Source organism: Notolepis coatsorum (assembly GCF_963971535.1).
Source record: "Notolepis coatsorum genome assembly, chromosome: 18".
NCBI classification, from domain to species: domain Eukaryota; kingdom Metazoa; phylum Chordata; class Actinopteri; order Aulopiformes; family Paralepididae; genus Notolepis; species Notolepis coatsorum.
The window spans coordinates 55,289,773-55,313,780 of NC_140182.1; the positions used below are offsets into that span (position 1 = coordinate 55,289,773).

General features: G+C 43.1%; 1 protein-coding gene across 4 annotated transcripts in view; it reads right to left on the bottom strand.

Moving 5' to 3' along the window:
• Positions 1-24,008, bottom strand: part of LOC311245628 (FYVE, RhoGEF and PH domain-containing protein 4-like) — a 281,410-nt gene that overhangs the window by 97,224 nt on the left and 160,178 nt on the right. For all 4 annotated transcript variants that reach the window (XM_084335538.1, XM_084335541.1, XM_084335539.1 and 1 more), the window contains exon 2: positions 22,601-22,684. In XM_084335538.1, coding sequence (XP_084191664.1) covers positions 22,601-22,684 — 84 coding nt within the window. The remainder of the gene's footprint in view (positions 1-22,600; positions 22,685-24,008) is intronic.

Below are 24,008 nucleotides of genomic sequence, written 5' to 3' on the forward strand. Positions count from 1 at the left end.
TATGAAACATTCTTATCTATATTTAACTTATTATATCATAAACATTGTCCAATAAAATAATATAACAGTAAACATAAACACTCAGACAGCCCATGGATCACAAGGGGATTACAGAATGCATGTAAAAAGAAAAATACACTATATAGAGAATTTATAAAACATAGACCTAAAGAGGCAGAAAATAAATATAAGAAATATAAAAATAAGTTAACTAATATTATGAGAAGATGTAAGAAGGATTATTATAGTAGAATATTAGATAACAACAAATATAATATTAAAGGTGTTTGGAATATATTAAATGGTATTATTAGGAATGGCTCGAGACAAGTAAGCTATCCTCAGTATTTTATTGAAAATGATCAAACTATTATCAATATGGTTAACAACTTTAATAATTCTTTTGTAAATATTGGACCAGAATTAGCGGGGAAAATCGAAGATCCAGTGACTCCTGAAGACATAAATGACAATTATATTGAAAGAAATCCTAGTTCAATGTTTCTGGAAGCGGGAAAATGAAATTATAGAAACGACTAATAAATGTAAAAACAAAACATCTACTGAAATAGATATGAAAATAGTAAAAAAAAAAATTCATTCATGAGATTTCAAAACCACTCACGCACATCTGCAGTTTATCATTCAAAACGATTTCCGAATAAAATGAAAATAGCTAAAGTCATACCTCTGTTCAAAACTGGAGATAAACACTACTTCACAAATTATAGGCCTGTGTCTCTACTTCCTCAGTTTTCAAACATATTAGAAAAACTCTTCAACAACAGATTCGATAAATTCATTGATAAACATAATTTACTCACCGATAGCCAGTATGGATTCATCAAACCGGTCAACATCACTAGCATTAATAGAACTCATTGAAAAAAATCACAAATTCCATAGATAAAAAAAAACATGTACAGTAGCTGGAGTATTCATTGATCTCAAAAAGCGTTTGATACTATAAATCATGATATATTAATCAGGAAATTGGAACAATATGGGATCACGGGGGTAGTATTGGATTGGGTGCAGTGTTAATTTTGGCAGCTATTTTCATTTTAGTTTTAGTCTTAGTCATGTGTCAAGTGCTCCTTTTTCGTTTTCATCATATTTTAGTCATCTGCATTTATTTTTCGTTTAGTCAGTTTTAGTCAACTAAATGTCTGAGCATTTTAGTCTTAGTCAGTGTTAGTCTCGATTTTGTCCTTTTGTGTTTTTGTCTAGTTTTCGCGAATGAAAAAAAGGCATTTTATATTTTTATATTGTAAATGCAATTCTATTTATTAAGTATAGTCTAGCCCAAACCCTATCAGCTGATTCACAATAAGTTCAGTAGAAGGCTAGAAGCCCAATACAATAGTAACCAAACATTCCTTGAAATGGTCAATAGATTCAGAAATAGTCAGACATGGAATGGAACATATTCTGCAACATTAGGATAGTGTAAATACACAGTACACACTGATTGCAATTCTTACTGGGACCTACTGTACAAATTTCACACACATCACACACGCATTCCCTTTTGTCCCTCGAGTCGTACCGTAGATCGCTGACGTCACTTAAAATGGCGGCCCCCATCAGAGCATTCGGCTAATAACATTAGCTTAGCAACCCTGCCACCGCACTTCTATGTGCATAAAGTGTGGTAACAAAATATCACAGCCCCTAAGACTGGGAGCGTTCTAACTCTACTGAGCATGTACCCAACATTATATGAAAAATAAAAAGTCATTACGACGTTTTAGTGCACTTCAAGCGCTAAAGGGATTCATAATTTATAGCAGGGTCAATCTCAGTGTTAGTACTCGTCTGTTTCTTTTCTTTTCATACTAACATTACCTTTTTAAGTGAACGTGGTCTTGTCCTTGTTGTATCCATGTGTAATGTTGACAGTGGCGGACTGGGACACAAATTCAGCCCGGGACATTCAGACACACCAGCCCACACACCGGCCCACACACCGGCCCACTAGGGTTGCCACCTTTGATCAATAGAAATAAGGGACACCTATCATCGAGCGTGCGCGTAGCGCGCGCACATTTTTTTGTTGCAGTTTTGGGGCGTTTTTTGGGCGAAAATGGGCGGATTTTGTCACTATTTTTTTTTTTTACTTTATTTCGGTTTTAGGGTTAGGCTTAGGGTTATGTTATTTAATTATTTTGGGGAGCCAGCCCCCCAAACTCCTGAAATGCATAGAAATCTATGCATTTTGGAACAGTTACTATATATAGTCAAGAAAGCATTTAGTCATACTTAAAGTTTAAAGTGCTTTATTTGCATTTAACATTGTTTAAATAAATTGGCTGAACTATAGCCTCAACTTGAGCATAATACTGTATGAATATAAAGTGCTGTAAAAACAAAGCCTGGGAACACTTTTACTGAAAGAGGACAATAATACAATGAAACACTTGTGTGACCCAAATTAAAAGATTAATAAAAAATTATGTGCAAAGAAGAGTAGGCTCCTGGCTGCCAGGGCAGGTAAATAGAAATACTGACATCTAGTTAAAAACACAACCAGATAAATAAGATGTAATATCCCATACCGAATCAATCTCAGGAGATGTTTCAGTTATGAAGAACTGTGACACCTGTGCTTGGGTCCTTTGCGTTCTTATATTTCGGGAATATTGTTCTCGTGAGGCATGCTGTCTGTCAGTCAGTCCACCATGCGCCACAGAAAACACCTACATACTTTACAGTTTGCTTTGTAAACATCTCCACTGACGCACGCCATCAAGCCAGGGATTTGCCTCTTCCCACTCCGGTCTGTATTTCTGGAGGCGTTTTGTCTTTTTAGGACACGGTGGAGTCACAGTGGCTGCTGTAGACATTTTCAAAGCGTCTTCGAAAAGAAATCACACAGCGCGCAGACGGAGGATTGGCACAACGGCACAGAACTCTTCTTAGCAACGCGAAATCGCTAATTCTCATTGGTCGGTGAGCTGCTGAGCGCACGCCCATCATACCAGAGTTGCCAAGTCTGTTTATTTTCCGCAACTTTTGGACACAATTTTGCTTGTTTTTGTAGGTCGGCTGGCTTATTTCTCTCACTAAACTGGCAACCTTAAAATACGGGACAAAGGGCGTCCCGTATCAGTTCAATACGGAACGGGTCTTTTAGTTTCCAATTACGGGACGATTCCGTATTTTAAGGGACGGGTGGCAACCCTACGGCCCACATTAGTGGCCCACACTAGGGCTGCACGATTTTGGGAAATAATCTAATTGCGATTATTCTGACAGATATTGCGATTGCGATTTGCGATGCGATTATAACATATTTAAAAAAAAATTTACAAGAAGAATGTTGCTGCTTTCTGTAGTCGGGTCCCAACTGCAAAATTACTGTATTACCCTGTATTATACACTTTTACTATCATGTAGACTATTCTGCTTTGTGTTTACATGTGATGTATTGTATACATGCACATTTATTATGTTCTTGTGTGATGTATCGCACATTTTATTGCTGTGTGATGTATTGCAAATGTTATTGCTGTCATCTTGGCCAGGTCTACCTTGCAAAGGAGATCTTGTATCTCAATGGGACTTCCTGGTTAAAAAAAATAAATAAATAATTTTTTTTTTTTTTTTTTTTTTTTTTAATTGCAGGCTTGGCGATTTGATAATTGCATCATTCCAAATCGCGATTTCGATTAAAAAACGATTAATCGTGCAGCCCTAGCCCACACACTGACCCACACACCGGCCCACACACCGGCCCACATACTGGCCCACACACTGGCCCACACACCGGCCCACATTAGTGGCCCACACACGACTCACACACTGGCCCACACACTGGCCCACACACTAGCCCACACACTGGCCCACACACTGGCCCACACACCGGCCCACACACTGGCCCACACACTGGCCCACACACCGGCCCACACACCGGCCCACACACCGGCCCACATACTGGCCCACACACTGGCCCACACACCGGCCCACACACTGGCCCACACACCGGCCCACACACCGGCCCACATTAGTGGCCCACACACGACTCACACACCGGCCCACATACTGGCCCACACACTGGCCCACACACCGGCCCACACACTGGCCCACACACCGGCCCACATTAGTGGCCCACACACCGACTCACACACTGGCCCACACACTGGCCCACACACTGGCCCACACACCGGCCCACATTAGTGGCCCACACACTGGCCCACACACTGACAAAAAATAAAAAAGAAAAAAAAAAAGTAAAAAAAGAAAAAAATTATAATATTTTTTTTTTTTTTTTTACCAGCCCACTTTGGTTCCGGCCCATCGGGATTCGTCCCGAACGTCCCGATGGCCAGTCCGCCACTGAATGTTGATAGTAGTGGGTGTACACAGATGAAAGAGAGCAAGTCTGTGTCTGGCATATAGGTCCCGACTCCCAGGCTATTAGCTCTTCTGGCAGCCTAGCCATCCTCTCAGCCTCCGTCGTCTTAAATGCTATGTTATTTTGGTAGAACTGTTCGGCTGCCGCAGGAGTGTTGAGAGAGTAGCAGATTCCGTTCATGGTTATTGGTATAAGCTGTAGTCACGAGAGACCTGGGACACGGTTTTTAGCCTCACGTATGTTATGTAGCTTGGCTTTTAGCCATAAACGCTGCTGAGCTTAACCCGGAAACGGAAATGGGAAATGCTGAAATAATAACGTGACTTATTCTAAAAGTTATAATTATTTTGTCTCATCTTGTTTTAGTCAACATAAATTAAGAGAGAATTCGTCATGGTTTTTGTAAACTACATTTTTGTGTACTCAGTTGTGGTCAACGATATGTAATTAACTATTTAGTCGCGTTGGCGTCACGTGGTCTTCAATAACGTGACGTCACGTCTCGTTGTCGTCATCAATTTAGTCAACAAAATTAACACTGATTGGGTGAAAAGCTATCTAAATAAAAGGCAACAATTTGTGATGATGAGAGATTATAAATCTGAATGTTTGGACATTGCTTGTGGTGTCCCCCAGGGGTCAGTTTTGGGTCCAAAATTGTTCATCTTGTACATAAACGATATAATAATACTATAACAATAATTATATATATTATATGTAAAGTATCTAATATATTTAAATTTATTTTATTTGCAGATGACACTAATCTTTTTTGTTCTGGTGAGAATATCCAACAGCTTTTAGAGGTCATCACATCTGAGATGAAGAAATAAAAAAAAATGTTTAATAGAAACAAATTATCATTGAATTTGAGCAAAACTAAAATTATGTTATTTGGAAACTGTAGATTAAATACTCAAGTACAAGTTAAAAATAAATTATGTGATAATTGAAAGAGTTTATGAAAATAAATTCCTAGGTGTAATAATAGACCCTAAAATCTGCTGGAAACCTCACATACAACATGTCCAAACTAAACTGTCAAGAAGCATTTCAGTCATGAGTAAAGTAAAGCACATTCTGGATAAAAAATCACTCTCACATTCTCTACTGTTCACTAGTTTTACCATATTTAAATTACTGCGCTGAAGTCTGGGGAAACACTTATTATTCTACACTACAACCACTTTTTATACTCCAAAAAAGGGCCATAAGGATAGTTCACATTGCAGGTTATCGTGATCACACAAACATATTACTTTTTTAAAGTAAAACACATTAAAGTTAAATGATCTTGTGGAATTAAAAACGGCACAATTAATGTATAAAGCAAAAGGTAATGTACTTCCAGGAAACATTCAAGAACTGTTCTTTGATAGAGGGGGGTTATAATCTGAGGGAAGAACTCAATTTAAAAGTTATTAGTGTACGCACTACCATGAGAAGACACTGCATTTCAATATGTGGAGTGAACCTGTTGAACAGTCTGAATGTGGTGCTAAAGCAATGTCCAAATATGAGACAATTCAAACTGAATTATAAGGAAATGATGTTCACGAGGTACAGAGATGAGGAAGGGATTTGACATTCACGGGTGTTTACAATTTTATTTTATTTCTTTCATGTTTTACATATATCGTTTTTTTGTTTTGCATATATATGTTTTGTAAGGTTTTTAATTAGTACATAAGATTAAATAAGTGTATACTTCTTCCTACTCCTTTTCAAACATGTAAATTGAGTTATGTTTTGCTTTTGTTTATTTATATATTATTTTTCCATTTAATTTCTTGATCAATGATTTGTTTTGATTTTATATTGTTTGTATTTATTTACATGTTCGAAATAAAGATTTCAAATAAAAAAGATTTCAAATCAGGTTGAACGATGGATAGTTGATGTCAAATGAGCCATAGTATTGTCTCCATAGCTATAATATAGAATATAGATATAGCCCTGCAAACACCGCCACGCATCCCTATCTCTTAGAACGGTGGCGCAGTAGGAACAAAGATGGCTAGACCCGGTGGCACTGAAAGAGTTAATGATGTCGCTACAACACAAGTGTCTTAATTAGATGAGGAAGAAAAAATCAACCTGGTTCTGAAGAGCAATGAGGGAAATCTGGATTTGTAATAAACCTGTAATTACCTCGGAAAGAGTACTTATTAAAAGCAAGCTACTGTAGTGTAGTTTAATTAATTAAATTAATTGATGTGGATATGGATCAGCTAGCCTAGCTGTTTGCAAAAAACACATTCCCCTGAGTTTTAAGCTAGGCTAGTGGTCCGTATCCATTTCCATTCATTTGTGCTAAGCTAGGCTAGCTTGCAGCTGGATAGCTTTCTACTGAACGCACAGAGAGGGAATTGGTATCCATCTTTCTTGTCTGACTCTGGAGAAAACGTAATCACAGTTTCCATATTGTTGGTGCATTTCTTTGGTGCAAATACACCTTGCTGCAAGTGGTCATGGTATGATATAGCTGCTGATACTACTGACCACAAAATAAGCCCTCCAGGAAGAGAGAGGGGGAGGGGGGGTGACAGAGAGAGATGGATGATGGGTGGAGTGAGAGGAAGTGTGTTTGAGAAAGAGAGAGAGAGAGAGGGACAGGGGAGATGGAAAGATAGAGAGAGCGGGCAGAGGGAGAGAGGTGGGAAATGGGAGAGATGATTAGAAAAAGACAGTGGTGAGAGAAGGATAGAGAAAAAGAGAACAAACCAGAGAGAAACAGAAACAGAAAAAGGTGCAAATACAAGTAGAAACTGAGACAGAAACACAGAGACAGGCAGACACAGACAGAGAGGGATAGAGATGCACAGACAGACAGACAGACAGACAGACAGACAGACACACACACACACACACACACACACACACACACACACACACACACACACACACACACACACACACACACACACACACACACACAGACTGACATACAGACAGACAGACAGACAGACAGACAGACAGACAGACAGACAGACAGACAGACAGACAGACAGACAGACAGACAGACAGACAGACAGACAGACAGACAGACAGACAGACAGACAGACAGACAGACAGACAGACAGACAGACGGACAGACAGACGGATGGACAGGATGATATACTTGTATGTTCTAAACTCCAGAGGGTTTAAAACCAAATTAACTGTCAATAACAAACAATTCCAGTCCATGTTTATTGTTACAGCCTATAGCACTACAGGTATACTGACCCTATATCTAGTCTACACACTACACTACTGACCACATAGTCTACACACACTACAATACTGACCACATCTCTAGTAATACTGACCACATATCTAGTCTACACACAATACTGACCACATCTCTAGTCTACACACAATACTGACCACATATCTAGGCTACACACTACACTACTGACCACATCTCTAGTCTACACACTACAATACTAACCACATCTCTAGTCTACAGACACACTACAATACTGACCACATCTCTAGTCTACACACTACAATACTGACCACATCTCTAGTCTACACACTACAATACTGACCAGATATCTAGTCTACACACTACAATACTAACCACATCTCTAGTCTACATGCTACAACAGCCTACTGTATAAGTCAAAACCTGGCTCGTGGACAATTTAGAAACAGGAATGTTAGCATATTAGAAGAATAATGTCAGTTTTAGTGTTGTTGTTTTTTTGGCTGTATTGGGTTATTATTGTTGGTGGCTGTCCAATTTGGACCACAATGGAAATAAGTCGGAGACAATCCTTGACAATCTTTAAGCTGTGATGTGGTCGTGTGAGGTTTTCTCAAAACTAAACTGAAGTCCACAGCTCCTGAACAAACAACCTCACTGACACAATATACACACGTACCTTTTTCAGAAGTGTCTTCAGGGAACAGCAATCCTGGCCTCTCCATGTTCTACGTATTCTACAGTAAGTTATGTATTATTCTGCAGAATGGTAGCTCTCTGTCTGTCTGTCTATCTGAGTATGTGTGTCAGTTTCTCACAGCTGACAATAAATGCTGTTCCAGTAACACTGCACCGTTCCTTAAACAACTGACCCCAGGGCAAAAAAACACCAGCCTCTGAGTTGTGACAAGGCTTATTTAGTGCATGTTGCAGGCTATATCTGTACGATGGCTGTACAAGATATTTAAGAGGTTTGCAGAGCAGTTTGTATTATTCATGTGAAGTGCACAGTCAAAGGCACACATAGCAGGGCTGGGGATACAGCCAAAATATCACGTCACAATATAGTTCGGAGGACACCATAGCCCATGTGCTGCACACAGCAGCATCACACCTGGACAAGAGGCAGGGGAACTATGTGAGAATGCTGTTCATCGACTACAGCTCAGCATTCAATACCATAGTCCCCTCCAAACTCATAGCCAAGCTCAGGGACCTGGGCTTGAACTATGACCTCTGCCAGTGGGTCTTGGACTTCCTGACGGGCAGACCCCAGGTGGTGAGAGCAGGCAACTGCACCTCCTCATCCATCACTCAACATAGGGGCCCGCCAGGGCTGTGTTCTGAGTCCCCTCCTCTACTCGCTGTACACACATGACTGTGTGGCACAGCGGAACAACACCATAAACATCAAATTTGCTGACGACACAGTAGTGGTGGGCCTGATCTCTGCAAACGACAAGAGGGCCTACCTGGAAGAGGTAGAGGTTCTAGCGGGATGGTGTCAAGAGAACAGCCTCTCCCTGAATGTCAGCAAAACAAAGGAGATGATTGTGGACTTTAGGAGGTTGGGGGTCAGGGACTACAGCCCCCTCAACATCGACGGGGCACCGGTTGAGAGAGTGAACAGTTTTAAGTACCTCGGAGTCCACATATCCGAGGACTTGACATGGACCTCACACATTGACAGTGTTGTGAAGAAGGCACGGCAACGCCTCTACTTCCTCAGACGCCTAAGGAAGTTCCAAGTCAGTCAGAAGATCCTTAAGAACTTCTACTCATGCACAATAGAGAGCATACTGACTGGCAATATCACCTCCTGGTTTGGGAATAGCACCGCACAAGACCGTAGCAGACTACAGAGAGTGGCCCGCTCAGCCGAACGCACAATTGGAGGGGGGCTTCCCACTCTCCAGGGCATTTACAACAAGCGGTGCATGGGCAAGGCTAAGAGAATTATCAAAGACTCGAGCCACCCAAACAACTGCCTCTTTGAACTGCTGCGGTCAGGCAAGCGATACCGGAGTCTCATGGCCAGCACAGAAAGACTCAGAAGAAGCATCTATCCCCAGGCCATCAGGATGCTCAACGAACAATAACACTATGTAACAACCATCAAATGCACTCACAGCACACACATCCACACGCACACACTCACTTTAAACATACAACTCACTGCAGCACCCACTTTAACCACTTTAGTACACCTAAGCACACTTTATATTTATCGGTAAAGAATTTGCACTACAACCCATACCTCATTACACCTTACTGTAAATTATATTGTACCTAAATTGTACCTCATCCCACTTCTGCGTTGCACTGTATAGTATATTGTATGGTAACTCAGTTACTTCTACTCTACATAGAGCATTGTATGTATATACTGAACATTTTTGTCTATGTACTTGACTTCTATTTTATACTTGCTATACTTATTTTATTATCTATTTTTGCCTAGCACAGTCTCTGGAGCGAAACAGAAAGAAGCATTTTGTATAAAAGTATTCTGTACTTCTGTATGACAACTAATAAAGAAACTTGAAACTTGAACTTGAGTTCTTAGTTTTGACGGTATAGCGGTATTTGTAATGGTGATATCCTTTTACTATTCAAATGCTGCTCTAAGATTTCTTTTTTAACTTTAACTTAAAAACATATACCTCCCAGCCCTAACACATAGTACGTATAAACATGTGTGACCAAACACCCACTTGTACGGCACGGTGGTGTAGTGCTTAAAACTGTCGCCTCACAGCAAGAAGGTCCTGGGTTCAATACACGGTTGCCGGGTTGCCAGGTACCCATGTGGGGCATCTCCCGGGCCTTTCTGTGTGGAGTTTGCATGTTTTCCCCCGTGTTCGCAAGGGTTTCCCCCTTAAAAAAGAAACAATGGAAAAGACATGCAAATCAGATCGCTAGCGCGTCCCTGACGAAGACGGACAGGAGCACTTGGATTGGTCCCTGGGTGCGACCCCATGCTGCAACGCATGTCTGCTCCTTGGGTGGGGGGGGGGGGGGGGGGGTGACGACAACGGGATGGGTCATGTGCAGAGAGGATTAATTTCGACGGCGACCCAAAATAAATGAATGTGTGCGTGTGTGTGTGTGTCCTACTGTATGTGTCGTCGTATGTGTGTGTACAGTGCATGACGATGTACAGTGCATGACGACTTCTTCAAGTCCAGTTTCATGTATGCACACACACACACAGACTGCCAGAGGTAATCTGTCAGCTGTGGAGGAACAGAAGGAATGACACGTACAGTATTTTCCAGTAAGACCAGGGAGGTAGGATTCCTCCCCAGCAACCTCATCATCACATGTTTTATTCATGTCAGGTTTTCAACCAAGGTATAAAACCTCCAATTCACTGTCAACTCAAACAATACAGGAAGTACATTTCTCCCCCGAATGTTCTAATGTTGAACTGCTTTTGGTACAAGATTTTGTAATTGAATAATCTTCTATCATTAACGTATGAATTGCAAGTTCTCTTTCCATTGACAGTCCACTATCTGACTCACAGGATGTTGAGAGCGTATATAAGCCTTCCATTGGCCGACTATTTCCCTTTTTTTTTGATAACTTTTCTATTAAAAACGTCAAAAAGCATGCTACATGTTGCAACGTGGATCAAACTTCTAGGAGCAGAGTGGAGGCCAGTGAGTCCTCAGCTCGCGAACAGACCTCCAGGAGGCTTGTTGTTGGCAGGGACCTGACGGGGCTTCAAGGTAACACATTACAACAGGGCTGGAGCGAGTCCACCGAATATATATATTTCCTTCTAAATCGAATTAAATTCAGTGCGACACCACCGCCATCGACATGTTATTGATGATGTGTCAGTCAGTAGTTTGAATCGGCCCTAGACTCACAACACGTTTTGCAAAGGCAAAGACATGATTTTTCTCTAGGACCCTGATGACATCACGCTGTGCTGTACTGATACGAACCAGCCAGATACTCTGACAACATACAGCGGAGACGCATCAGAATAATTTCCCATTTTGGGAAGTGCAAATACAGTAGGACTTCTTACTGCGGCTCAATACGGAGTCATCTGCTGCACACACACACACACGCACACACACACACACACACACACACACACACACACACACACACACACACTAACACACACACACACACACACACACACACACACACACACACACACACACACACACACACACACACACACACACACACACACACACACACACACACACACACACACACACACACACACACACACACACACACCCACACTGTCTGTTTCTACCACCTCTACTGACACCTTCTCTGCTCTCCCCACAGAGATGGCAACCTCCACCCTCCTCTCAGCCCGCCGTTCCCCACCCAGTCCATGGCTGACAGATGCAGTGAGAGAACAAAGACAGGTCCTGAGAGCGGCTGAGAGGAAGTATAGAAAGTCACGCCTCACTGCTGACATCAACACATATCACAACCTCTTGTTAACATTCTCCAAAACCATTACTAATGCCAAAGCTTCTTTCTTTCACCATAGGATCGAGGCCTCTGCCAAGAACCTTCGCAAACTGCATGCTACCATGTCCTCCCTCCTCACCCCCCCCCCCCCCCACCCCCTCCTCCCTCATTTTTCTCTGACGAAGACTTTGCGATCTTCTTTGAGGAAAAAGTGGAGAACATCCGCAGCTCCTTCTCCCAACCCCCACCCATTCCAAATACTGAATCGAGAACCTCATCCTTCACTCTGTCATCTTTCTCTTCCACATGCCAGCTGGACCAGCTACCCTCCCCACTCCTCCAGACCATAGCACCAGACATCCTCCCATTCCTAACTGCAACCATCAACTCCTCACTCAACTCGGGGGTGGTCCCCACCTCCCTGAAACAAGCCAGAGTCACGCCGCTCATAAAAAAAAAACTGAACCCCATCATCATAGGCAACTATCATCCTGTCTCTCTTCTCTCCTTCCTTTCTAAAACACTTGAACGTGCTGTATCCAACCAACTTACTGCTTATCTCTTACAGAATGACCTCCTAGACCCTAATCAGTCTGGCTTCCGGACTGGCCACTCCACAGAAACGGCCCTCATTGCGGTGACAGAGGCCCTTCACTTAGCAAAAGAGAAAGGCCTCTCCTCTGTCCTGATTCTCCTAGATCTATCTGCAGCCTTCGACACAGTCAACCATCAGATCCTCCTCGCGGCCCTCGCAGGGATGGGAGTGGCTGGCTCTGCGCTGACATGGCTGACATCATACCTCAATGACCGCTCCTACCAAGTGTCATGGAGGCGGACGGGTGTCCCCCAGGGCTCGGTCCTAGGACCCCTTCTCTTCTCCCTCTACACTAAATCACTGGGTAACATTATCACGTCTCATGGCTTCTCGTATCATTGTTATGCCGATGATACTAAACTCTTCCTCTCCTTCCCTCCCTCAGATATCCACATCTCTGAGCGGATCTCTGCCTGTCTGTCCGACATCTCCGCCTGGATGACGACCAACCACCTCAAACTAGGGATGCCCCGATCGATCGGCCATCGATCGTTATCGGCCGATAATCAGTATAAATATGCGATCGGGGAATTCCGATAATGAGTCATATTCGCCGATCGCGGAAACTGATCAAGTGGATATCTCACTCGCTTGTCTCAGACGCACAGGACCTGCAAACTGCTCCTCCTCCCTAGCCCCGCCCGTACCCGTGTAGAGTTTGTAAACACGCTGAGTCTAGATAGTGCATTCGACCTGAGCTAACGTTAGCTACCTAGCTATCGTTACTGTTTTATTTTCGCCGATCGTCAAAACAGATCTCACTCGCTGAGTTCTGTCTCAGACACCGGGAGCTGCACACAGTGCTGCGCGTCTGCTCCTCCTCCAGCTCCTCCCGCACGCATGTAAACACGGGTCTAGTCTAGTCTAGTGGGACGGGACCTCCATGAGCTAACGTTAGCTACCGCTACAAAATGACCCAGTCAACTATTCACTTTTAGTTTAATACATGATGAGGCATTGTCTAACTGAACGGTATCTAGCCGGCTAGCTACTGATAGCTCCTGATATCAACAAATGCTCCAGCAATAGTCTAGTTATCTAGTACTAGTGTATGATACCTCTGTTAGCTCACGTTAGCTTAGCTCACTGTTCAAAACGAAATGTCCCATTCAACTAAATAGTTCACTGAGGCGTTGTCTTAACGTTATATTTCCGGCTAGCAGTAGCTACAGACAGCTCCTGATATCAATGTCTTATAACACTCATTCGATGCATATTCGAAGCCCGGCTTGCGTCGCAGTCATTAACGGGGATAGCTGAGGGAGTAGGGTATATCTGCAGAGCCTAGGGTAAATCTGCAGAGCCGAATGTGATTTGATCAAAGCAGAGTATGTACACACAGACAGTGGAGATAGCGAGCATTTTGACTTGTTGCGTGGTGGCGATGTCTCGCAGATAATACAAGTACAAGTCTAATTATATAATATATATATTTTATAAAAAAAAAAAAAAAAAAAATTATATAAAATAATTTTTAATTTCTTTTTAATCAAAAACGATCGGTATCGGATCGGTATCGGCCGATATGGCTCACGACGATCGGTGATCGGTATCGGTGGCAAAAAACGTGATCGGGGCATCCCTACCTCAAACTGAACCTAAGCAAAACAGAATTGCTCCACCTGCCGGCCAAATCCTCCCCCCTGACCGACCTTTCCATCACAGTTGAGAATGCAGCTGTGACCGCGTCCCCGACCGCCAAGAACCTTAGTGTTGTCCTCGACGACCAGTTGAACTTCTCTGCTCACATCGCAGCGACAACCAGAACCTGCAGATTCCTCCTGAGCAAAGTCAGAAGGATCCGCCGCTTCCTGACAAAAGAAGCCACCCAACTCCTCGTCCAATCAACAGTCATCTCCCGCCTCGACTACTGCAACGCACTGCTTGCTGGCCTCCCGGCCACTGCCACCAAGCCTCTTCAACTCAATCAGAACGCAGCGGCCTGCCTGATCTCTCAAACCTACCGAAGTCGGCCCATGTCACCCCACTTCTTAGGGACCTGCACTGGCTCCCCATTGCTGCATGAATCCGCTTCAAGGCCCTCGACCTGGCATACCGTGCGGCAAAGGGAACCGCTCCCGCCTACCTCCGGTCAATGGTCTCTAACTACACACCCCAAGACCCCTACGCTCTGCATCTTCTGGCCGCCTCAGACCTACTTCTATCCAAGCTTTGGGAGGGTCATCAAAGAGAAGTCGCCTATTCTCAGTCCTTGCCCCACAATGGTGGAATGAACTACCCACCCCAGTTAGGACAGCCGAAACCTGTCCAATATTTCGCAGTCGACTAAAGACGCACTTCTTCAACCATTATCTGAAAAAAAAAATATATATATATATATTTTTAAATATATATCTAACCCTAACTAACCTTACTGTCATGCACTTGTCCTAATAAACTAACCTACACTGTAGCACACAACACTTTGATGAACATTGTTACTCAGCTGATAGAGTTGTACCCTTCCTGATGACTTGTCGTACAGAACTTGTAAATCGCTTTGGATAAAAGCGTCAGCTAAATGACTAAATGTAAATGTAAATGTACTGCTCTACAGTATAAGTCACTGAGATGACTAACTACATGTTTTGCTTTGTTTTGGCACAGCCTTAATCACAGTGATAATACTGGCATGAGCACACAATGGTGTCTATGTGTGTGACTGTTTGTTTGTGTGTATGTGTGTGCATGCACGTGTGTGTGTGTGTGTGTGTGTGTGTGTGTGTGTGTGTGTGTGTGTGTGTGTGTGTGTGTGTGTGTGTGTGTGTGTGTGTGTGTGTGTGTGTGTGTGTGTGTGTGTGTGTGTGTGTGTGTGTGAGCAGGTACAACAGACGTGGAGGTATAGCCGTTAGTGCACATGACAGGGATTTAGCCATTGCTGTTGAACCGTCCAGACTTTCTTCAGATTAAACCCTGCCTCATCCTCTAATCCACAGGACAACTTCAGATTATGCCCCCAACCTGCTCGGCTGGCATCCTGGCACAGGGAAAGTTTGGGCGGGGGGGACGCAACGAAATGAGACAGACATGGATGACTGGCAACTGGGGTGAGGTTGGCATTGAAGAAGAGGAGGGAGTGGCGTGGGGGATAGAGGGAGGAAGCGAGAGGGAAAGAGAGAAGGGGCCCCTGGGGTAAGAAAGTGCTATGCCCCCCTGACAGAATTGGAGCCCCTGTACTTTAAACAGTATACTGGAACCCCTTTCACATAAAGAGCATGAATGGGCACATAGTCAACCTGAAATTAACGAGATGTTGTAATTCATCGACACACAAACCTGGGGTTCTCAGGACCTTTTGCCCAGAATGCCCAGTTGGTAACCCAGACATGCCCCCGCCAAGGTTTAAACCAAAAATTAAAAATGCTGATTTATTTTGCACATAATCTCACACACATCCAAAAACTCTAAAACTGTTTTGCACACATTCATTTAGTTTGACAGTTATTTTTTTTTATCCACTTTTTCTCCTCCCGTTTTTTCTGTGTTTTTCTCCCATCCAAATTTTAGTCGTTATGCCAATTCTCCCTCCCCTTCCTGGTCGTTGCTCGCATGTGCTGGTCAGTCTAGGGAGGGTTGATAGATACTGGCTCAAACAAGGGACTAAACACGTTTCACAATTATGCCACATCAATGTGGAACGCCCTACCCAAAGCTGTAAAGGAATGTGAATCACTACCCACTTTCAGAAACACTCTCAAAAAACACCTACGGGAGACTGCAATTCGAAACTGGCCCCTGTAAATGTCCTAACACAACCCCCTCCAATGTACAGTAAATTACCAAGTATGGTCTTGTCAATATTCCAATGTACAGTTTTGCTTGTACAGTTGTACAGTGCCCCCCCCCACCCCTCCTACCCAACCCCCCCACCCCCAACCACCTCCAATGTACAGTCCCCCCCCCACCTACCCAACCTCCTCCAATGTACAGTTTCTATGTCAAATGTATATACTCTCTTTTCTGGACTCTTTTCGTATCACAAACAGTACTGTATTTGCAAATCTGGTATGTCATAAATGTATAGATGTAGCAGTACTGTCTATCTGTATGTCATGTATATGTCATATATGTTATGATGAATTGAAAATGTGGGACCCTGATGTAAACAAGACTATTTTTGTATCACAAACAGTACTGTATTTGCAAATCTGGTATGTCATAAATGTATAGATGTAGCAGTACTGTTTATCTGTAAGTCGTGTATGTCATATATGTTATGATGAATTGAAAATGTCATGTATGTCATATATGTTATGATGAATTGAAAATGGGGGACCCTGATGTAAACAAGACAAAAGTCTTTCTCTGGTCTGCATCCCCTTAACAATTGTATGTATTGAGCTGTACTGTACTGTACCCATTCTGCAATCTGTTAATAAAGTTTTCAATCAATCAATCAATCAATCAATCAATTCAATCAATCAATCAATCAATCACATGTCCCCTCCGATACATGTAGAGTCAGCCAGCCACTTCTTTTCACCTGCCAGCACGGACTCTCATTGGTGAGGTGTAACGTGTGGGAGGCTCACACTACCCTCACCATCTCCCTTCCTCGCTGTGCAGGCGCCCTAACCGACCTGTAGGAGTCGCTGTTTATAACGACCAGAATACCACCCCATCGGCTTCCCTCCCGCTGACTCTGCCAATTGAGCCATGATGTCCGATATTATCGGCCTACCGATATTGGCATTAAAATGTGATATCGGAAATTATCGGTTTTCAAAAGAAAAATTATTTAATTTTTTTTATTTTTACATTTATTTAACCTTTATTTACCTAGGCAAGCAAGTAAGAACTAATTCTAATTTTATTTATTGTCAAAAGTATGCATAATGTTGTGTTAATTCCACAACAAGAGATATGTAATGTTAATTACCTGAAATGATTCGTTTTTGGGGGGGGGGGGGGGGGGCCTGCATATATCGGTATCGGTTGATATCGGTTGATATCAGTATCGTAAATTAAGAGTTGGACAATATCGGTATATCGGTATCGGTAAAAAAGCCACTATCGAGCATCCCTAATCACAGCTCAATTAAATGATAAGGTAGCATTCCCTATAAGTAATTTCATGGAGCTGTAATTAACTATTATTATTTTGTTTATTTCAAATTAATAGGTTTCTACCTCTTGGGGTAATGAATGTGCACATCAAAATGTCATGGCGATCTGGCTATTACTATCCGAGATAGCCCTGCACCACACACACACACACACACTTGGCCTTGCTGTGGCAGAGGTAAAAAAAAAGGAGAGAAAGAGAAAGAGATAGAGAGAGAGAGAGATAGAGAGAGAGAGAGAGAGAGAGAGAGAGAGAGAGAGAGAGAGAGAGAGAGAGAGAGAGAGAGAGAGAGAGAGAGAGAGAGAGATAGGACAGAGAAAGGAGAGATAACTGCAAGGGGGATAGATGGAGATAATGAGAAAAAGGAAGACAGGCAGGAGGAGAGAGTGAGAGAGAGATGAGCAGAGAAACAGATGTAGAAAAGGAGGGAGATAGACAGGGAGGAAGAAGGAGAGGAAGGGAGGCCCTGTGGGAGGGGGAGATGAAAGGACAGATGCCAGATGGATGGAGTGATGGAGGGATGAACAAAACAGGACAGAGGGATAGATATGTATAGTACAGTATAAAAAGTGTAAAAGAGAGAAGGGTAGGTGGAGAGAGTGAGAGAGAAAGAAAATAAACTTTTGGGGAAACAGGAAGTACTCATTTATCACAGTATGTACACACACACACACACACACACACACACACACACACACTTGGTATAAATATAGAACATCTTCCCTCTCACCCCTCCATAGCGGTGGAGAAGGAGAAGTCGCATTCACACCAGAGCTGTTCACACCAGAGCTGCAAGACCAAATAGGAAGTGACCCGATAAACTGTGCATCTTGAGTAGAAGGAAACAAAACAAACACCGCGACGCGCACTGCAAAACAAGCACGCGTGGAACATGTCTCGTGGACAGACGTGGGCGAATGAGGAGGTAAAAGCCCTGACCATAGAAATATGGTCAGACGAGCTAATTAAACAGCTGCTTGTGGCCACTTGTTCAGAAAGTTTGGTGCACTTGACAAATTGCAGTGTGAAAGCAAACCGACCCAAATGAAGAATGCAACAATGTTGCAACTTCACCCCCCCGAATCGCACAGAGTCCACCAAACTATATGTGAAAGCGACATAATAGTACTACTTCCACATACTGCAGGCCACCGCTCAGCAAGCTCCAGCCAAAACACCTTATTTCACACGTCTTATGACTCACTATTATTACTCTGAACAAGAGGCGTATTGGAATGATCTTTATTAATCACCCAATTGTGACACATGGTTTCAGTTGTACCGATTGTGAAATCGATATAGACGTCCAGTGGTGCAGTGTAGGGCTGAACGATTCATAGATTTTAAATCGAAATCGTGATTTGAAATGATGCAATTAGCAAATAAAAAAACAAAAGAAACGCAATTTCTTTTTACATTATTATTACTATTATTCGTTTTTTTTTTACCAGGAAGTCCCATTGAGATACAAGATCTCCTTTGCAAGTTGTTGTTATTGTTGTAGGAACGGTTTGGGAGAGGGAGGTAAGGGGTTTTAGATTGTGTGTTGTGAAGTTTAGACTACAGAAAGGGAGAGTAAAGTACAGAAAAAAGGTACCGTTGGGTACCGGTATCGATTCCCAGGTAAAAAGAAACATTTTCAGGCTCTGTGTCCCGAACAGACCCAGTGCGTAGGCCAGATGCAAGCCACATTTTACAATAAACCTATGTGGGGCTGCTTCATTTTTTTTAAATTATTATAATCGCACATTTTATCGCAATCGCAATATCTGTCTGAAAAAGTACAATTACATTATTTCCCAAAATCGTGCAGCCCTAGTGCAGTGGTGATTTCATAAGTGGTTGCACTGTATATTAATGACGTCACGTGCACGCGCGCTCCCGCCTGACTGCTAGAGAGCCTGACTGCTTTGACACAGAGGTGTTGACAGATAAAGTACAGGCTAAAAAGCCCTGTACCTTAAGATGGTTTGTGGCAAGCTATCTACTTCATCTCTCTCTCACACACTCACACACACACACACACACACACACACACACACACACACACACACACACACACTCACACACACACACACACACACACACACACACACACACACACACACACACACACACACACACACACACACACACACACACACACACACAGGGGCGTAGCTGGGGGGGGGTAGCTTAGGATGATTCCAAGGGCCCAGCACTGGAAGGGGGCCCAAAAAAAAAAAAAAAATGTTTTTTTTTGTTTGTACTAGACATCACTCAGGTGTATTATTGATGCTCTCATTGATACTATGTTTGTTAAGTGTGTGTGTGTGTGTGTGTGTGTGTGTGTGTGTGTGTGTGTGTGTGTGTGTGTGTGTGTGTGTGTGTGTGTGTGTGTGTGTGAGATATATAGAGAGAGAGGGGGGGCTTTGGTAGACTATTGCATTGCATTGAAGATGAACGCAATGCGACATCCTTTACTAGGCTCACCCACCAACAGTGCAGGTGCTGAACTGCTGATCCGAATGTATAGGTAAAAACCATATTATGCGTTTTAATCAATAAAAAAATTGCCCAAAGAAAATCCGCTCGCGCGCTAACGAGCGCTCGCATTCACTGGGGGCCTACAAATACATTCGTTCATGGGGCCCAGAATCTGGAGCTACACCCCTGCACACACACACACACACACACACACACACACACACACACACACACACACACAGTGGACAGTGCCAGGCGAGTGCGACAGCAAACACTGAGCCCTGGATAATCTTCTAAGTCATCAATGGAGCATGATGAGATAAACAGCACATGGTGGTTTGGACATAACTTTTTTTCACAATCAAATATACATTTTCAATTGAATGTAATTTGTTATTTAATTTAATTAATTTAGTCAAATATAGAACATCCGTTGACAGCCCTAGTAAGCATTTAAGTAAGTAAGCAAGTAAGTAAGTAGACAAATAAGCAAGCATGCAAAGAAGCATGCAACTAAGTAAGTAAATAAATATGCAAGTAAGTATGTAAGTAAATAAGTAAGTAATCAAGCAAGTATTCTTTGTTTATATAGCAGGTTTCAATACAGCTGAGTAAAGAAAGTTCTTCAAACAAACACAACACTTATCAGACTGAGTAAATAGCTGTGAGTCGAGATACATTTTGAGGAGCTTCTTAAGATGAGTGTCTGGATCTGAAACTGATCAAGTAGAGGCTGGATGTGCAAAGGCTCAGATAGATTAGGCTTAGTCCGCTGTGCTACCCAGCCGCACCGATTCACGATATATCTGTGACCATATCGGTATCACCCGGTATCAGTGATTGTTTCATATATCGGTCTGATGAGGGATGATAGAGATGATAATTTCTGTCTAGTTGCCATTGTGTGTTTTTCTTTGCCACGCAGAGTTTGTTTAGGTAACGTTACTTGCATGTGACAATGATGCAGCACAGGATTGTGGGCTAAGATTGTTTCAGTATCTACAAAAATAGTATGTACTAAATGTGATTATCATAGAAATTGTATCTATTTATACAAATCATATCGACATTGGTAATATCGGTTATCGTCGGCCATAAGAGAAATGTTAATATTGGCTATCGGTATCTGCCAACATTTTTATATCGGTGCATCAGGCACGGTGGTGTAGTGGTTAACACTGTCGCCTCACAGCAAGAAGGTCCTGGGTTCGATTCCCGCTTGAGGACCAGGTTGCCGTGTTGCCAGGTATCTCCCGGGCCTTTTCTGTGTGGAGTTTGCATGTTCTCCTCGTGCTCTCAAGGGTTTCCCCCTTACAAAAAAAGAAAAGCCCAGCGAAAAACATGCATAACAGAAGGCTAACGCTGTCGCGTCCCTGAGGAAGACGGACAGGAGCACTTCGACCCATGTCTGCTCCTGGCTGCCCTTGGGGGGAAGAACAACGGGATGGGTCAAGCGCAGAGAGATTTCAGAGATTTCACGCCAACCCAAAAAATTCAGTGTGTGTGTGTCCTATGTGACGCCCATCTGTATATACTCTCTTTTCTAGACTCTTTTTGTATCACAAACAGTACTGTATTTGCAAATCTGGTATGTCATAAATGTATAGATGTAGCAGTACTGTCTATCTGTAAGTCGTGTATGTCATATATGTTATGATGAATTGAAAATGGGGTACCCCTGATGTAAACAAGACGGAAGTCTTTCTCTGGTCTGCATCCCCTTAACAATTGTATGTATTGAGCTGTACTGTACTGTACCCATTCTGCAATCTGTTAAGAAAGTTTTCAATCAATCAATCAATCAATCAATCACATGTGTGTGTGTGTAGGCTGCATGACGATGTAGCAATGTGCTACAAATAAAGACTTCTTCAAAAGTCCAGTTCATTCCATCCCTATATTGAATGTTTTTCTAATTGTCAACATAGCCTACGAAAAGACAAGACCAAAACCAACAATACATTTCTCCTACTTACAGGTCCAGCCAACACCAGATTATAGATCATATCCATAAGTCATATAACTCCATTGTTGTCCAAACCTTAAACAAGTCACAGAGCCGTACTGTTTGTTTTGGTCAGAATAATTCATCATTGCGATGAACACACAAGCATCGCCGTTTTTCCTGGAGCTACTCTATGAAGTGACAGCGATCGCCTCAGAAGTGGTTCCACGATCAGGCAGACTCCAGGCGATCACTGTCACTTCATGAAGTAATTCAGGGGAAAACTATGAAGCCTGTGTTGATCGCAATGATGAATTATACGGACCATTTTGTGTTTAGGTGGCTTTACCCTCTACCACGTGGTGGTGCCTACTGACTAAAAACACAGATAGATCGAGAGAGAAAATAGGACAACAGGAGATGATATAGCTAAGGCGGTGAAGAGCGAGGTGGAGCAGAGGATCGGTCCACATCGGCCACAGCGGGGGGGGGGGGGGGGGGGTGAGCGAAGGTGACGGAGGATATTGTACCTTGGGAGCGTTCGATCTTCACCGCCACACAAGCCTCCTCGTCAGCGCCCCTGGACTGGAAACAGCTGGCCTTGCCTTTCTTCTCTGCAACGAGAGAACACAACAGTTTTACTACACCGAGAACCCAACACACCTGCCATGACGCAGGTCATGGGGACTGGAGGGGGAATACTGGGGAGGGTATTTTACGATGCCCCTCAGGAGAGAGGGGAGATGGAGGGTGGGTAGAGAAAAAGTCAGAAATGGAGAGAAAGAGGCAACTAGATAAGAAGAGTGCTACTGTACTTTGATACTACAAAGAGAGAGGGGGAGAGAGAGATACGGAAGAGAGGAAGAGTGCTACTGTACTTTGATACTACAAAGAGAGAGGAGGAGAGAGAAGGAAGAGTGCTACTGTACTTTGATACTACAAAGAGAGAGAGAGAGAGAGAGAGAGAGAGAGAGAGAGAGAGAGAGAGAGAGAGAGAGAGAGAGAGAGAGAGAGAGAGAGAGAGAGAGAGAGAGAGAGAGAGAAGGGAAGAGAGGAAGAGTGCTACTGCACTTTGATACTACAAAGAGAGAGGGGGGAGAGAGAGAGAAGGAAGAGAGCTACTGTACTTTGATACTACAAAGAGATGGGGAGAGAGAGAAGGAAGAGAGGAAAAGTGCTACTGTACTTTGATACTACAATGAGAGGGGGAGAGAAAGAAGGAAGAGAGGAAGAGTGCTACTGTACTTTGATACTACAATGAGAGAGGGGGAGAGAGAGAGAAGGAAGAGAGGAAGAGTGCTACTGTACTTCGATACTACAAAGAGAGGGGGAGAGAGAGAGAGGAAGAGAGGAAAAGTGCTACTGTACTTTGATACTACAAAGAGAGAGGGGGAGAGAGAGAAGGAAGAGGGGAAGAGTGCTACTGTACTTTGATACTAGGGGAGAGAGAGAGAAGGAGAGAGAGAAGAGTGCTACAGTACTTTGATACTACAAAGAGAGAGGGGAGAGAGAGGGGGAGAGAGAGAAGGAAGAGAGGACGAGTGCTGCTACTGTACTTTGATACTACAAAGAAAGAGGGGAGAGAGAGAGAAGGAAGAGAGGAAGAGTGCTACTGTACTTTGATACTACAAAGACAGGGGGAGAGAGAGAGAAGGAAGAGAGGAAGAGTGCTACTGTACTTTGATACTACAAAGAGAAAGGGGGAGAGATAGAGAAAGAAGAGAGGAAGATGAATAACGATGGGGAGGAGAAAGCAGGACCCCCCCTCCCAACCACTCTTGGCATGCACATCAACACAACGACCCCTCCCCCCCATACTCATTATGTGGGCTAAACACCTCTATGGAACTTCGTCCTCTATTGGTCTACTGGATTTAATGGGATCTGGTTAATCTTTTGTTTGTTTACAAAAATAAGATGAATTATCTCGAGACGTTC